The sequence below is a fragment of the Necator americanus genome, chromosome III (genome assembly GCF_031761385.1).
Source record: "Necator americanus strain Aroian chromosome III, whole genome shotgun sequence".
NCBI classification, from domain to species: Eukaryota; Metazoa; Nematoda; class Chromadorea; order Rhabditida; family Ancylostomatidae; genus Necator; species Necator americanus.
This window is the reverse complement of record NC_087373.1, coordinates 27,544,755-27,562,857: the sequence shown is the minus strand read 5'-3', so window position 1 is coordinate 27,562,857 and position 18,103 is coordinate 27,544,755. Positions and strand designations below refer to the sequence as shown.

Below are 18,103 nucleotides of genomic sequence, written 5' to 3'. Positions count from 1 at the left end.
CAAATAAAACACAATAGGGGACAAGAAAAAAGGGAAGATGTAGATGAATGATCGACAAGATTATCGGGGCAAGAGCGGTACTTCACACAATTCTGTATGAGGAATAAACACCAAAAAATTAGGAATATTCTATACAAACTTGGCTCCAATTTCATGAATTCTTCATTTTGAAAAATTCGAACTCGCGCGCTTTCTTCTGAAACAGACTACACGACGACATTGGAGCACGGAATTCAGACGATGTGCGGCACTGACAACGTGGAGACTGTCTGTTCTGTCTTACGATTGCAGACGATTTGGAAGAAAACAAAGCAAATTTGCGGAAAATCCTTGCTCTTTGTGTTTCTATAAAAAGTAGGGTTAGTTAACAACATTTGTTCGGTGTTTTGTAATTATCAATCTACTTACGCTCGGATGAGGATTTTTCGTCGTGAGATTAGGTCGTCAGTGTAAGGTTATTAGCACGAGAGCGAGTCAAAGTAGCTCAGTGGATACTAAGTCATGAAGCAAAAGCTAACCAAAAGCCGATAAGTGCTCGCTCATCCCAGATAAATGTGATAGTTCTACTAGGCTTTCCATCTTACTGACATAACATGGTCGTGTCAAAATGATGTGAAGCTCGATGCACTTGCGTAGGCTGTAACGCGCGAAATTGCGCTGTGGGACCCTCATACGCCTCTCCAGCCCGATTGAGGCTAGGTGAGATCCCAACTTAGCGCGTCTAACTGGTCAGATCGGACGGGACGGCTTGTTTTTAACGTGGAGTGGCCGTAAGCGTTTGGTTTTCCCTACACTTCCCTACAGGTAAATATTCAGGAGTTCGAATTAATTTTGTTAGTGACTTCTTCATATGATCCACTAAAAAAGCTTACGGCACCTCGGATACCGTAAATTGTCAAACCATGTGAGTATAGTTAAAGCAGCATCTACAGTACCATTCAAAGGCAAATTTCATGAAAGTAAGATTTAGATACAGTATCAATCGAAGGAGCGCGCTTTCTATGCTGCAGTTTCTATTTTCGTATTTATTTCGTATTCCCCACGAATCTGAGGTGGTATGGATTTCAGGTGGAGTATTCGTACACGGGATCGTAGTTTATGGAGAGAAGGGTGACTCCGTCCATTTCTTCCTAATTGCCGTAAGAAACGGCCCGGAAGATGCGGCGTGTGCACACAGCTGGCGCGCTCCAATCGAGCTCGTTGTGGAAAATAGCGAGCCGGAACGCTCGAAGCCGTATCTTCCGGGCCGTTTTTTTACGGCAATTAGGAAGAAATGGACGGATTCACCCCTCTCCTTAACCTACGATTCCGTATACGAATACTCCACCTCAAATCCGTACCACCTCAGATTCGTGGGGTGATGCCTTTAACTGAGCATCGGACTTCGAGAGCGAGCTCTTATGCAATTTGTATAATTTCGCGAGATTTTAATCCCTTTTGCCCTTTGGAAGAACCAAAGAGCAATGTTCCGTATGTTTCGATACTTCCGATAGATACACATGTAATGCAACAAGAAACTACAACCTGGTCAAAAGCTCGCGATCGTTGCGACGACAGTCTAGACGTCATCGGCGGGCGATTGAAAATCGCGTCGTCCGATCGCTGTCGCCCTGCAATATTGCACTGTGGTCAAGTTGTTTTGACTTGACTGTGAGCATAGGAATTATGGATGAAATCCTAGAGGAATTATAGTGTGGGCTCGCGTGAAGGCGTTCTCATAGTTCTTCTGCGCAATTCTATATCATAAGAAATAAAAAGATATAGAGAAGGAAGTAGAAACGCGGAACTGCGGTGCGAGTTCTTCGAGGTGAACGACGCGAAAAGGTCCTCGCCCACATTTTGGGAAACGGGTAAAAAAGCTCCGTTATACGCTCGAACACGCCTCCGCTCATGTATCGCCTGAGCAAATAGCGGTTTACCGTATCCTAAGGGAGATACACCGTTGTTGCTGCCTTGTAGGGTTTGCCACTTGACGACGCGTTGAAAAGGATCTTGTTGTCCAGCAATAATTCTGGAACTTTTTTAGATGCACCAAGATATAGTTCATCACGAAGTAAATAATGTTTTGGAAAATCGCACCAGGGATCAGGGAAACTTGAAGAGAAATATTATGATGTAAGGTGACCTCAGATTTGTAATCGCACCAGAAGTAAGGGAAATTCTCGCGTGAAATATGAGGAAAAGATGCATGTAAGAGTTCATTTAAACCAATTTCTAACTCTCTGAGGATAATATAATGGAATGTGGACAAAATCCGCTCCTCTCTCCTAGTGGACCGCCGCACTACCTAATATGACGTGTAGTATTAGACAATTGTTTTTAAATGTCGTGCGCAGGTTTCTGTACATATTACGAGCCCATTGTAATATACTCGCAATTCGTAGTTATTTTTCTTACTTATCTGTTTGATTCAGTGCATAATTTCGACATCTGTCGCTAGCTGTAGCTGTTGCTGTCGCTGATTTCTCCTTTTCATATTTCCTCATAACCGTTCTCCGGTTCGGGTAAAATGCAGTTCGAGGGGCTGTGAGGCACTGAGTTGCGCCCTTATTTCTGGAAGTAAATAACTAAATGAATCGGGCGCTAAGACTTAAAGGCATCACCCCACGAATCTGAGGTGGTACGGATTTCTGGTGGAGTATTCGTATACCGGATCGTAGGTTAAGGAGAGGGGGTGATTCCGTCCATTTATTCCTAATTGCCGTAAAAAACGGCTCGGAAGATGCGGCTTCGAGCGTTCCGGTGCGCTATTTTCTACACCGAGTTCGATTGGAGCGCGCCAGCTTTGTGCACGCGCCGCATTATCCGGGCCGTTTTTTTACGACAATTAGGAAGAAATGGACGAAATCACTCTCCTCTCCATAATCTACGATCCCGTATACGAATACTTCACCTGAAATCCGCACCACCTCAGATTCGTGGGGTGATGCCTATAAGTATTAGTCTTAGAGGATCTATGGCATGTGAGCTAAAGTTATTGGGAGAAAGAAGTAAGATAGAGTTTTCAGAAATAAGGGCGCCACTGAGTGTCCCTCAACTACATTTTCCCCTCCGCGTTTCTATAGCCGTGATAGGACCTATTTATGGTTGTCTCTGCCTCCATGAACCAAACCTGGAACGTGGCTTCGTCGACGCACGATTGCGTCTCATCGAACGTATCCACTGGATACGTAATGTCTCGGAGGTATTCACGGAAAAATCTACGAGAGTCTCATTACCGTCCACCAAATTTTGCCTTGCGCGAGTTCCCCGCCGTCCTCAACGTGAACACCGCCTAAGTCGTTTCGTCGGAGATATTTTGGCACACGTCTTCTAGAGTGATGTCTCTGAATGTTCTATTTCTGTATTTGTGGGCGAGGTCGCCCGCATTCACCGCCAGCTCACAACTTGTGGAGGAATTACAATCTCCGCAATTCTTTAACCGTTGCCTTAACACGAACCACAATTTTTTTGACTCCTCAAATCCTTCAATGAGGAAGGATCCTAGACCGGGATATGCAACGAGAAACAAACACCTTCGCGAACCGAATTGTAAATAAACTAATATTTGTAACACGTAAATAACCATTTGGTCAGAGATTCACCTGTAGGCTGATGTGATCATAGCGTTAATTCTCAGGAAAATGTTCGCATTTGTACCGATGCAGGAATTGCATTAGCGCGAGTCAAACGAGGCATGCCTTCGTTTTCTAAAAATTTTGCAGGATAACCACCGTTTCTGCTGGAAGGTGACGTTGAGGGCGGGAAAATCCGTGGGCCGTAGTTCTCGTGCTGAGCAGGGAACGCAGTATATGCCGTCACTTGCCCCAGCTCATATGATCTTTCTTTCGCTATTGGAGCTGATTTTGTGTTTAAACGCTATTATAAAAATAATCTAAATATATCACTTATATGTTTGTATTTTCCATTCCATTTACTCAAAATTTTATGCAAATCGTTCAAATTTTCGATTTACGTTCAAACTATTGAACGTGTGCGTTTTCGAGCAGTTCGATCACTCGATTGAAGAAGGTCCCGTGTTATTCGATCATTCGTTTGGTAAATCGATACCACTCGATACGAATACGTTCAGTAAATTTGTCACTCTCACTAATATTTGACTATTTCCATCATAGTAATATTCCCTTGGTGTTTGCACATGTGGAGACAGTAATTCCAGAATTCCTGAATGAAGACAAGCGGCAGCAGACATGAATGACACTTGGACTTTTCTTACAATAAAAATATCCGTATCCTTCAAATTTTGCGGGTGTGTTTGATTTGGCGCACCTTCTATTTTTATTCAAATTATGTTCTAAACTATCTGCCACCACCAAGGTAACAAAGACGTCAATTGCCCAATGAAAGTCACGCTCCTTGCAACTATAACCCGATCTAAATGATTGTAATCGAATGCCCCTTCCTTAGTTCCTACATCCAGCGTAGCTTCACGAATGTTCTCCTGTACTTATCAATAGAAGATTATATTCAGCAATTTTCCGAAGTAAAAAAGCGATGGAAAGCGATTTCAACAAGATGAAAGCCATCCCACAGTTACAACTGGGAGCAAGTTGGTCGGTCACCGTTGATCTGGGGCAGTTGAACCGGGCTGCAGTTGCGGAGGGGCAGTTGAGTTCTTGGCTGTTCTGCCACAATGAGGAATCAACGTCGAAATGTAGTGCACGGAGCAGATAAGCTGCGCAGTGATCAAGAATCCCCCCACATCTTGAAGAAAGAAGGACATGCCTGTTCAGAATGTCTGGTTGTCTGGTACTCGGATACAGTTCCGAACATGACTAAACTGTAATAGGATGTACTGTAAGCCACATCTTGAAAGGTAAATTGTGACGGATACGGATATTTTTGACCATATAAGCTGATTTAGCATTTTGTCGTAGAACGTGCTACGTCAAGAGATTATTGGCGACGCGTTGATGACACGTAAACAGGCTTATATCAAGGAAACACGGGGATTTTTCATCCTAAGATCATCAAGCGTATACACAGAAAAAAGAAAAAGAAAAGAAGATTTTGTGATGCTACAAAATGTTGCGTGACATCCCAAAAAGGCTGACACAAAGGCTCTAGTAGGATCCTGTCGTATGGAGGGGACCCAAGCTTATCTGCTCCGTGCACTACATTTCGCCGATGGTTCCTTATATCCCCTTTGCAACTGTAGCCTGGTTCAACTGCTCCAGATCAACGACCAACTTTCTCCCAGTTGTAACTGCGGATGGCTGTCATCTCGTTGAAATCACTTCCCGTCGCTTTTTTACTTCCGAAAATAGCTGAATATAGTCTTCTATTGATACGTACAAGAGTACACTCGTGCAGCTACGCTGGAAATAGGAAGATCTGAGGGACATTCGATTACAATCATTTAGATCAAGTTATAGTTGTAAGTAGTTTGACTTTCAATGGACAATTGACCTCTTGGCTGACTTGCAGCAGTAAGGACTTAACGACGAAATGTGAGTAGCCGTACATCTTGGGAAAAGTGGGGCATCCTTGATCAAAATATACAGATCCCCAAGCACTCGTTGAGACAAATGCTCTAGTTGAATGCATTCATATCGAAGGCACCTAATTACCGCTAATTTACTTCATTCTTCGGTAATTTGCGGCTATTTACATTCCATTAGATAATTTTAACCTGGAACCAAATTTATCACGTTTTTGAAAGTCTCAACAAATCACTAGACTTTCGTCACCAGTTCTATTCTGATGCTCTTCGAGCGGTCTTTGTCATCAAATTCTGGATTTCCTGCAGCATCCAGAAGCCTGAGTGTTACCGCATTTCTGTGAGTGCTGTGAAAATCGGACTGGTGGTTGTAGTTGAAGTATTTGGAGCAATTTTGACGTGACGAGTTCCTTACTGTGATAAAAGTAGTCCGTGGTGCAGCTTACAACTCGCGAGGAAGCTCCAGAACCAAAGGCCACAGTTTACCCAACGTCTGAACACTTTACATCCATAAGTTCGTCGGAACTGCAGTCATTTTGTATACAATTTATAAAATTCATTATTAGTACTTCTTCCCTTCATGTGAAGACAGTATAAGGGAAACCATGTGCGATATGAATAGTCCCGAGGCGTTTTTCTTTTTGATGCACACATCGCCACAATAAATCACACTTCAAGGTGTGCTTCACGAACAAAACGAGGATCGAAGGAATTAAAATGTGCAGAGAGGATTTCGTTACTCAAAGCGGTTGTAAAGAATTACTCTATGAGCTGACTTGATTTATAGGGGTTGTTTCAAGTTTTCGCTGCCTCTTCCCGGAGGGTAATGTTCCAAGCCAGTCCTGGAATGAGAAGAAAGAAGCGTCCGAAACATCCTCGAAGAACTTCAAATTCTAAGTAACACGTCTGCTCTGAGAGAATGAGAAATTGGCTTTGTCAGTGTAGCGAAAGATGTGTTGAGGCCTGGGAAAAGATTAGAATAAAATAGTTTTCACAGATTATTGGCCACTGGAGATTTGCGGTTAAATAACCTAACGAGAACGCCCCCTACCCCCTTTTCCGCAGCGAATTCGAATCCCTTTAGTACACTGCTTTTATTGTGTCCCACATGGATAGCTTTCGATAACTCTGACAGCAAAACCTTATTTATGTATTTGTTTATTCATGTACATCAAAAAAGATGTGTGTTGTATGTTCGCAAACTCAGAGAAGATTTCTGCTTTCAATTTTTAAGCAATAGAAACTGATTTTCTCTTTGTAATTGGGAAATGTTCAGTGTTCTGAAGTTGATGTTTTTTTTTGAGCCAAAGAAAAAATTATTGGATTTTTTAAACGATAATTCCGTAGCATATTCATTAAGAAGGCAGTTTTATCAGCTTCTTCGATCATTTGTTTTATTACTTTTTTACTTTTTTACTTCACAGTTAAAAAGAAAACGAAATAATCGAACATTTGTTTGTTGATGTCTAGGCGATTTTTTTTCGTCTGATGAAATTTGTGGTTCAATAAATATAATGTTAGCTAAGTATAGGTGCGTTCTATTTCAGACGTTCCCATCGCTCCGCCCATCTTTAATAAAAAGCGAATGTACATCCTACAGTCGGCCCCTAACCGAATCGTTTCATCTTTTTTGATGCTTGAAATTAGTTAGCAGCGAGTTGAAGAGTGTTTCATAGAATCTTTGTATAACTCAGCTATTTTGCCACTAACATCATTTTGCGTCAGAAGGTCAGAATAAAAAGAAAAAGCAAAGTTTTTCTTCATTTTCCTTCATTCATCATATTCGAATGTTTCTTACATTCGTTCCTATGCTCTATTCGTTGCATTTCTCATTAAATTCCCTTTCATTTGAATCGAAGAAGTCTAGTCACCTAAGTCGCCTAAATTAACGGCACAAAAACGGTGATTCCTTTGACTTGAGTGCAGAAACCTGTCAAATGCCGTGGCTGTTTGAAGAAAACGCGTGTTGGTGGCTCTCGTTCGAAGCATTTATGAATACTGTAGTCAGGATCTCAGTACGCCTTTATTCATTTCACATCTCAATGGAATGGTGATGAAGAAGACGTTGCAGCCGAAGCTGAACCAGTTGTTGTCCATGAAAGCTTCTACAACACCGTTTCAGACCCGTTCATTCATAACAACGGACGCTACAGTACTGTCGAATGTACTGTAAATCACACCCAATTTCATCCACAGAACAACAATTCAGCACTACAATTTAGGAGATGTGAGGATGTAGCGCAGTTGCTAAGAGGTTCGAAACCACCCTAAAGCCAACCAAGCCTTCCATCCCACCGGGGACGATAAATTGGTAATTGACGATACGAATTGAAGTGGAAGGCGTTGGCGCATCCTAAGCGGATTGATTAACGCCTGCCACTTTGTCGTTCTTATCCTTTACAATTTAAGAGCAACTTTGGTATTTTGTATTCGAAAGTTGATTTTCAACAATATTTCAAGAGTCACGTCTCATAAAAAGTGCCCTTTACGCGAATGTGCTTGAATTTTGCCTTGATGAGCTCCTGTAGACGGTGAAGGTATAAACTGCGAGGGCGATGGCGCTAAAAAAGGTTTCTGTTACTATTAAAACCATGATTCAATGAAAATCATGCACAATTACGCCAAAAAGAGAACGAAGGACTATTGAAAGACGAGGAAATGAAGCTGTTAGGGTAAATTACCATCGATTGGAAAACAGATAACCTGGCCACCCACCTCCGCCGAAGACGAAACCGTGTCCGGTCCCACATGGTGCGTTCGACTTCTGCTGCACATGTTTTGTTAGGAAAGTTGTGTCTATGAAACGCGCTGCTAATGTTGGCGCTTTCATGGATTTCACTGTTAACATTACGGAAAACAAGCTGAAGCTTACATAATCTCGACTGACTCACTTTTATTCACATAGCATAAATTCAACACTATGATTAAAAATGGATTTTGCATTTAGAAGTTGATTTTGAAGGAAAATTTATAAGCAAGATCTCACAAGAGCGGTTTCCTCTGTGATTATGCTCAAAGATTCCCTTGATACAGAAGATTGCTTCATAAAGTTACCTTCCCCCACTGTTGGAAAGAGTTTGGGTGATTTCCCGTTCTGATCTGTGTTCCCCTTACATGCACGAAATTGGAAAGGTATGCACACAATATATTTATGCGTTTTTCGGGTGTAATCGCTAAATTCTTGAGAAAAGAGAGAAGAAAGAGGTGAGATAAGGGCGGAAATCATGCTTTCTTAAATTTATGTCTATGACAGTAATTTAGATAACTTTTTCAGGGATTCCATCATCTATTATTTAGCAACAATACATTTTCTTTAATGGCACTTCTCTTTTTCTTTACCCTTTCAATTTCCATTTCCAAACAGTTAAAATCTTTTAATCAGTTTAAACGACCATTTTCATACACAAAAATGAGTTAATGTCTGTATGGCACTTGTTTTTTCCTAAAGAAGGACCAAAATTGAGATTTTATGTGAGAAAAGAAACGGTAACTTATAGTATACAACTACAAACTCTTTACATTAACCAAAACAAAATTGAAACATTAAAGATGCCAGTGGAGGTGGAAGGTTAGACTGTTTACCTTGTCACTACTTATAATTTCATTCTAAAAAGTTAAGAGCCTATTCCTAATTAAAATCAGATATTTCTCGTTCAGGAATCAGCAAAAATTTGCCCGATATCTTTAAAATCTCAGCAGCAGGATTCATTCAGACTATTTCTGCATTCGGAGACGTAACAGAGAATTCTTAGCCGTTTCCCTTTAACCCATTGATAAGATTTGATTGTGTCTGTGACGACACAGTCGTCAAGGAAGCTTACCAGTGAATTAATTCGGATCTGAAGGTTTTAGCAGTTGTTCAGCACGTGCGTGTACAGATCCGATAGAAGTTCCTTCCCAGGTCTATTATAAGCTACTATGAGTAAGCCGGCTGAGCTCATCGAAGCAATACCGGGAGTCTCTTAGGACTATCGGTTCGCTCTCTTCCTTCTCCATTACTGGTTTTACCACGAACTCCCATAGGAAAGAAACTATTTTGCCCGAAATTTTCCGGACACGTAATTACGGAGTGTTTATATCTGCATAGCGGAGATTAGTCCCAGCTAAGTCCGCAGATTGAAAAATATACGCTTTCTTTTTGAAAGCATACAACATACATCAAAATCGTACGCTGACGTCGTTAATTAGACGTAGGCGGCTTCCAACATGTGGCTTTTTTTAGAAACATGAAATTCATGAGCCTGATATTTGACCTACACTGCTGTATTTCCGGTACATGCGCCAAATATCGGAGGCACTTCATAAATTCTCTCGTCTTTTCCTATTATCTAAGGATGAAAATAAATATCAAACATTCTGCCAGTGAACAGATGGTGGATCTACCAAATCGCTCACCTATTCTCTGTTTCCCCCTCACATTTTCTCTTTTTCCCTATCACTACAGTACTCCCGTGCTGTGCCCTGTTTCAATTCTTGATGGCACTCATAAAAAGTTTATCAACTCCTTTTCCGTCTCTTCCAGTTATGAGTTCACATACACGACTGTATAATATTCAAATGATTTTTTCTATGGAAAATAATATAATAATAAAAGAACTGGAAAAACCTGGAAAGGAGCCTTTTTGTCAGCTCAAAATTCATGAAATACCGAGGGCGCTCATCAAAAACCTTTTAGAAATCACTTTTGAGGTGCTCGTATCGATGTTTTCGAATTTTTCTATCATCTTAAGGTGGAAATAAATATCAAATTTTCTCCCAGTAAATAGATGAGGAAGTTATTTTTCCATTTTTGCTGGCTTAGTGTCCTGAAGGAGCCCCAGCCTGACGGCGCCAAGAAAGAATTATTAGCCATGAGAAGTGATCGTAAAACTCCTCAAAAAATTCTACAAAAGCCGCATATGACGAGGTCGAAATTCTTATAGTCTGGATGTCTTCGCTTTAAATTATTATTTATTTATTTATTTATACTTTATTTATTTATTTATTATTATTTATTATTATTATTCATCTCAAAAGTACTTTGTAAAGGTTTTCTGATGACCATTCTCTTTCTTTCCAGAGCAGTAGTTTTCCCCAATAAGTGGCTCAGTGTTGCTGACGACAATGCTGATTGTCATGTTGATTAATTGTGTTTGTGTAGAATACAAACTAATCTAATCTTTTTATGAGGTATGGAAACAGTTTTTGATTAGCGTAATATTTCTAGGCTTATTTTACTCGGAATAGCGTCGATTTATTGCATTCGTCATCGTCTCTGCAGTGCACAATTTGTATTTGTTATTGCTACAAAATCCTCTATATCCAATACCAAAGTCAAAATAAGAAATAACATAATGCCATGTACATTTTAAAAATAGAAGTGATCACGTCAATTTTGCTCTGCACAGGCCTACACGAGTTTTCCGTCCATAATTTCGCACTTTGCAGGCTGCGTGGTAAAAAAATTGTATATTGGACACATTTCCTTCTTCCTTTACTGCTAATTTTCAGGCAATGCCCTCTGATATCGACGTCGAACGTCAGAGCACATCTTTTGTCGGTGTCCGCGAGAATTACACAGTCGTAATTTGTGTAGTATATCTACTAATAGGTTGGTGGCTTTGACTTCGTGCATTCCCGGCCGGGCTTTGCTTCGCGAATATTCCTGGAGAATTTTCAGGCACAACGTCAATACTCTCCAATATTTTCAATATCTATGTCTTTGGTCGGAAGAAATCACTTCGAAGGAAACACGTCGTGTTCTTATTTCTAGAAGCTGCAGAGATTGTTAACGGCTTTGCGTACATCGTTACCGGTAAGGTTTTTTCACGCATTCGATTATGGAAACTCCATTTGAATGAGAGAATAAAATATCATTAATGCGTTGCTCTTCGAAAAGAATACGCCAGCACTCTCTTTTCCAGAACACGCTTGGAGATCCCATTAGCTTTATTGCCAGAAAGATTATCTTGCAGTCAGAGTAACCTTCCCACGACAGAAGTTTTTCTTAGGTCTTCCTAGGCTAAATTAGGCCTGAGCCAGAAGAAATGAGGAGAACACAATGGGAAGGGAATATTTCACCAGTTCTCTCACATTTTTTAACAACCTATGTCCTACTTAATGAATTGAAAAACATTTTAATTCCAAAGTAAACCTAAACCAATTTTGTACCCTTTAAAAGAGGACATATACTTTTTCTTAAAGCATTCTGCAAAATTTGTTTTTATCAAAAATGAATGAATTTTAGTCGAAGCAAATTTCCAGGTGCTGGACGACTTGTTTCAACAGCAAACGGTCACTTGCGAAGCCAAATCACCGTTGAAGAGTGCTTTTTCACGGTAGGTACAACGATTTTTGCTTTCCACCTGCATTCTTGATAAATCCTGAACTATTCCGAGTGCCTTATAGAAAACATGTGAAAGATTTATACGAAGACATAGAAAGTTAGCAGGATGTGTTCGGGTTTCTGATGTACTCGGGTGTTAGCCGTGGGGGGCGTCTAAGAGGAACAGTTCAGTAGTCACATTGTTGTTGCATGATCACTTTCTCTGAGGGTATAAAGAGGTGTGGGATGTGTCCCACCGGTCAAACGTTGCGTATAGCACTTGTTTTGCGACGGACACTCAATCCTCTTTCCTTTTGTTCCCCAGCTCAGTTGAAGGCGTATTGCACTCAATCGCTTGAATCCATTGCATAGTAATGGCAATAACCCTGGAATAGTGCTGAAAACTGATATTCATCCAGCGTTCCTGCCTTCCTTTCTTATGGTCTCCTGAACCTTTTATCTTTTTATGGTCTCTCATTGGTTTGTCCCATAAATCCTGCCGTTTTCTTCAATGTTTCGGTTTCCACAAAAACAAACAAGAAGTGAACAACAAAACAATCAGTAATGCTTCAATAATTGTTTTCTTTAATAGAGCCGGACACAAGGTTGTTATAATCCTTCATTCCTGGCTAACGTTTCGGCAATATCGCCTTCTTTAGAGCCTGAAAGGGTGAAATCGAATGTGATTAATCCTTTATTGGTCAAACGGTCTGTCCACCCAACAAAGAAAGTTCTACGCTAACCGTTGGGCCTCATAGCTACCAGTAGAAGATAAAATCGTACCTTAGGATCAGCTGACTATCCTGCCACTGCTAGATACCTATTGTGTCGTGACTAGCGCAATCAAATATCAGGCTTAAATAGGGCGCGAGTTCCCGCGTAATGCAGAGGCATTCCTCCTTGCGATTCATCAGTAATGCATCCTTGGTTCCGTTGCTGTTCACAATTTCTTCCCAATGTTCAAGGTGTTTACTCGAAGAACCTGGTCGCTTAAAGGGATCACCGCACGAATCTGATGTGGTAAGGATTTCAGGTTGAGTATTCGTGTACGGCATAGTAGATTATGGAGAGGTGGGTGGTTCCGTCCATTTCTTGCTAATTGCCGTAAAAAACGGCCCGGAAGATGCGGCGTTTGCACACGGCTGGCTGCACACGGCAGAATCAAACTTTTCTCCATAATCTACGATCCCGTATACGAATACTCCACCTGAAATCCGTACCGCCTCAGATTCGTGGAGTGATGCCTTTAAACGAATTTCGAGTCAAACTAAGAAACTAAGAGCCATCGTTTCTTCACCGGACACTTCAAAAACCTCTCGAGCAGGTTCCTCAGCTCTGGCACCTCGATTAAAAGCAAAAAGCAGAAGGAGTCGAAAATGCTGGTTTTTGTCGACTTGACACTCCGTCCTAAGCTGAGTTGAAAAGAACAGAAAGTACGTCAGGGTAAGAAGACCTGAACACACTCTTTTGTAGAACACATAATTCTTATTCGAATAAACTGGAACATTGGAGCATTGTCAGAATATATTATTTTTCACGCGAACGTTTCACTCAAACAACGCCTGCTTATATGGGCCAATCCATTACTAACTATACCCGAATATATCCGAAAGGAGGCTTTGGTCATACCCATTGTTATTTTTTCTTGCCTGTGTTTATTCGCTTAAAGTTCAAATATTTTAGAAACCATGGCCAGTTATTTTGCTCGTGGGCACGCAACTCCCAGCACTGATTGTCATCTTCGCCTCAATTGAACGCACGATCGCCGTACATCAACCTAGTCGCTACTATCGAACCTGGAACTATCGATACAAGCTGAAGCGACTCTTTTTGGTCATCGTCGTTCAGATGGTAAGAGTTCATATTTCCGGGGTTTCGTTGGACAAGTTTGAGCTTAGAAACGGTTTTTAAGGTGTCAATTTTTGTCGCCGCCAGCTCGTCGTTTGGGCTGCACTCGGTGAATCCCTCGCAGCATTGCACAATTATCATGTCTACTCACATCGCCTACTGTACTACTCATTTCTTGTTCGTGGTACTTGCATACGCGATCAGCTTCGTGACGTTGCTGTCAATCTTTCGGAGCAAAAAGGTTCGTTTTCTGCTAAAATTAGATATGGAAAGGATCGCATTCATTAGCCTGCAATTTCCATCAATCTGAATGACCTTTTAACAGTATTAACCGCCACATTGGGTTCGAGGGCTAAAGCTTCATAATGAGGTCTAAGCGAAGAGATTTCGGTGAGGGTTCATGAGTAAAAACAGTAAATACAACCTTCCAGTTACTTAAAAAAGAAGCGTAAGAACTGCATTTAATCGAGCTTTTATGTCTCAGGCCCCCAGCCACAACTTTGCTACGAATGTGAACCCATTCTAGTGAAGAATGCCTCTTTTATAGTCGGGTTAAAACGACATAAATCACGAGTGTAGTGGAGCTAGCAATTGCACTCTCGGTCAAGTACCAGCAGGATCTACTCGGACTGCACAGCTAGCGATCGTCACACTACGATTTTACGGCACTAACGCAATTGCATCAAGCTTCAGGTCGTTTTGACTCGATCATAAAAAAGTTATAGTCGGGTCAAAACGACATAAATCACGAGTGTAGTTGCGGTGCATTTGCGTACGCGCTCGAAACGTCGCGGTGGAGGCAGCAGTTGGAACCGAGTTGGGACCGTCGCACACTGCAGCGATGGGTGGTGCCAGCAAGGATTTCACCACGTTCCACCGAAGCGCCTCGAGAGAAGCCGCGTTTGCAATTGCGTACGTGCTTCATGTCGTTCTGACCCTATTATAGGTGAACAATCATGAAACCTGTTATAAATGCACATTTTAGAGAAATTAGCGCTCTTTGATACTATGATACGCAAGTAAGAATGCGAAAAATGCTGAGAACTCAAGCAATAGCTAAAGGTGGAAAAAATCTGAAGTACGGAGGAGCGTAGCCGCTAGCTCCACCGCACCACTTCGAGCGCAACCGTTACACAACTGCACCTAGCTTCATGTCGTTCTGACCTGACTATAACAAAACTTTAATAAATTCTTTCATTAATTAATTTATTTCAGGGTTACAACAGGGTGAATTCATCATCACTTCGACGTTGGCAAGTGTTCAAAAAGGAATCGAATCTTCGAGTGCTCATGATGACGTCATTGATGTGTGTGGTGTTTATGTCCATCCCGGCATTGACAAGTATTCTAATCCGATGGAACTTTGTCGAAAGCAGCGATATTGTCCTTGGAATATCAATAGTGCCTCCGGGGTAAGAATACACCTAATTAACAATCAATGCTAAAAGATGTGCTGCTAACTGGATCTGTTCAGGATGATATCGATCGGGACAACCATTGTGAACTGTGTTTTCCATAATGAATACCGTGCACATGTGCTCCGAATATTTTGCCCATCCAATGATGAGAAAAGTACGGTTAGAAATATTGGAACCGGCGAAGTGTTTCCAGAAAATGAGCCCACGCATGCGAATCCGCTTATACTCGTGAAAGACGCACGATTGGAATTCACGATCGATAATGATGTTTTGCTGTAGACGGAAATAATAGAGCAGGTAATTTCGAGTAAGGTACGGTCATTGTGTTCATCGACTGGTCATTTGTTCACTGTGTAGGTCAAATTCATCTTAACTTATTGTTTAACCTCAACGGGCTTTACATTTGTGTTTTTGCCGGATGTTTTCTCGAAGAAACTTCTTTCTTTATGATGATGAGACATTTGATGTTCAAGTGGATCTTATCAATTTCTATTGTGGATGCAAATAAATTTTGTGTTGCTTATGCTGTGTTGTTTATCAATTAATACGCATCTGTTGCGTTGACAGTGGAGCAGTCGAGGTAAACTGTTTTCCTAATTCAAAAAAAAGAGAATTTTCACCACTCCTTCTGTTTTTTGCCCCCTCCTGTTAGCCGCAGTAAATTGAATCGCTGGGGAGACGAACTACACTATCACACCGCATGAAGCTGGTTATCTGGGCTGATAGTTATTCCTTCTGGGTTCTAATCTCTAGGTATCGAAGTGGTGCGATATCTTTTTTCTTGAAATGAACTTCTTGGAATTCTTAAAACCTTTTTTCTTCTTGAAAACCAAAATTGTCGTATAAGCGTAGGTGGGGAACGAATCGTGCCAGCGGCACATGCTTCTTGTGGGACTGTGTTGCTTTCGATATCGTGCAAATCATAAAAAAAAACACTTGTTTACTCCACAGGTTGTCGATCTAAAGGGAGCGTATCAAGAAATTGACAGCTCCTTCTAGGAATCTTTCATCGCCAAACTTTCGCAGTCCAACTGAGTTAACTGAAATTGACAGCAGAAGCTGCCCTACACGAACGTGATCGTGGATGCATTGCGGATTCCACTCCTGTTACCAGAAGTAAGTTCATCGCTGAGGAGACGGACTACACTATGCTCTTTCAAACTTCCTTTTCTGGATTACTAGCAGAAAAAAAGTGAGCGTGCCCAAGATCATACTCGTGGACTACGCACCTATCACTATCTATATGTGGAAAGATCCCAGCATAGTCAATTTCCTGATACACTCCCTTTAAAATTACCAACCAGTTTCGATATGGGGGCCGGTGTAGCGCAGTCAGCAAGAGGTCCGCTGTGAATGCACGGTTGATGGTTTAAAAGTGAGGTACAACAGATTATCGAAGATGTTGCACCCATCTCGCCAAAAGTTCAACTACTACAGTTGAAAAATATTCAAACGTGATATCACATTTATATTCCATCGACGTAGCTGCAATTTATAAACATTGAAAAATACCGTCCGACAAAGTCCTTTCTTCCTTTTTCTCGATTAACATAAATGATGAGCTAACCTGAAATGACGATCGTCACGCTGATAAAGATAAGGGTCGCGCGTGGGATTGCGCACAACTTACGCTAACGTTTACTATTGCGAAAGGCTACTGATGCAATCTGGGGCCATGGAATGGGTCATAAGTCTTATACATTATTTTTTAACAAAATAAAAGTTTAGAATTATTGCGCAGTACTAGCGCACCAATAACCACGCTAATCCCAAAATTCCGTCGCACCAGCTGTGAAAGCCGTGCTGTGAAACTTGCCTTACTCCTCCCTAGTGCTGGTGCAGCAATTTAAAGCTGTCGGATATCCGTTCCCTTCATTTTTTCGAGTCCAGCAGTGTCGCTCTTCACGAAATAAACTAATTCCGGAACCAAAAAAAAAGAGTTCGCCGGATTCCCAGCCGTTTAGACAAAGGAAACGGTTTCATTAGTAGCTCTCAAGTCAAGCCGAAACCTAACGGTGTTAAAAGTAATATTAAATATATCAAATGAGCATTCAGAATCCAAACCCAGAAACTCTTCTACAGGTGAAATAATGAACTGGACCCAAAAAATGGATAATAATAAAACGAAATGAATTCAATTGTTGTGTTGCTGGAGAATTGGTGACAGCTAAGCGATGCTCAGCGCATTATGTCAACTTCACCTTGGAGCGGAAATAAGCGAACGCATTTCAGACAAACTCGAACTTTTCTCACACGTCCTGTGTTTCGGTATTTGATCTACTACAACTGTTATCAGTGATCAAACGAATCTCTTCAGCTTTTTGGGAATTGATTTTGATAGCAGGATAAGCTCAGATGAGCACAGCTAAGCAGTACGACTCATTTTTAGTAATGTTTAAACGCAAATCACGCGGTTCGAGTCTAATTGCAAGAAAAACTCCAAGTCTGTCTTCGGATAGGGAAACCCTAAGCGGCATACAAAAAGCGCACGTAAGCTTTAATAATGATATTGAGACACTGTTTTTACAAGATGAAGAATAGATCGCCAAAACGAGAAACGTTTTTTTAAAGGCCGATTTCATCTCATTTTTGTACGCTAGCCATGGAGAATCGTACGACGAATATGTGGGGACGGCAGAGTCTACTGTCACCCTGCCAAGAGAAAAGGTGCTTATTTATCTTTATAAGAGAGTTTTTATTTAGAAAAGGCAAAAAAAGGATATGTATTTGATATGATATGAAAAGGTTACATTTGATGTAAATTGAAGTCATGAATAGCCGTATGAATTAATATCTAAATAGTAAGAATATGAATGAACCAATTTTGTAATTTTTTTTTGCATAAAAACTTCTAGTTTGATTAGTGCCCTAGGCGATTAACTTAGGTCATCTGAACTCAACCAATATGTGTTGCCGCCAAGAGATGAAATGCACCCGTCCATACAATCTGCTCCTGATGAGAATATTTTCACGTACTCCACAGAAGCCTTGTCTTCGACACTTCTAGTATTGTGCAGTCTGAATGCTTCATTCGCAACTTACAGAAAAGTTCGTACATCTACTACATTTTCTCACCCACACCACAGCAGAAAC

The 18,103-nt window shown here is 41.1% G+C and overlaps 2 protein-coding genes across 3 annotated transcripts; both read left to right on the top strand.

The window, feature by feature from the left end:
- Positions 1–10,933: 10,933 nt before the first annotated feature.
- On the top strand, positions 10,934–15,289 carry RB195_011126 (uncharacterized protein; the record flags this gene model as incomplete). 2 transcript variants are annotated; one of them, XM_064192417.1, is made up of 7 exons in its annotated part: positions 10,934–11,030; positions 11,100–11,234; positions 11,684–11,757; positions 13,428–13,595; positions 13,657–13,833; positions 14,808–15,004; positions 15,067–15,289. In XM_064192417.1, the coding sequence occupies 7 exons, from the start codon at positions 10,934–10,936 to the stop codon at positions 15,287–15,289; spliced, it is 1,071 nt and encodes a 356-aa protein (XP_064050001.1). The 2 variants fall into 2 exon arrangements, with proteins under 2 accessions (XP_064050001.1, XP_064050000.1); XM_064192418.1 differs by lacking the exon at positions 13,657–13,833.
- A 2,112-nt stretch (positions 15,290–17,401) lies between these two features.
- Positions 17,402–17,713, top strand: RB195_011125 (uncharacterized protein; the record flags this gene model as incomplete). The annotated part of the gene is made up of 2 exons (XM_064192416.1): positions 17,402–17,500; positions 17,582–17,713. The coding sequence occupies 2 exons, from the start codon at positions 17,402–17,404 to the stop codon at positions 17,711–17,713; spliced, it is 231 nt and encodes a 76-aa protein (XP_064049999.1).
- Between the last annotated feature and the right edge of the window lie 390 nt (positions 17,714–18,103).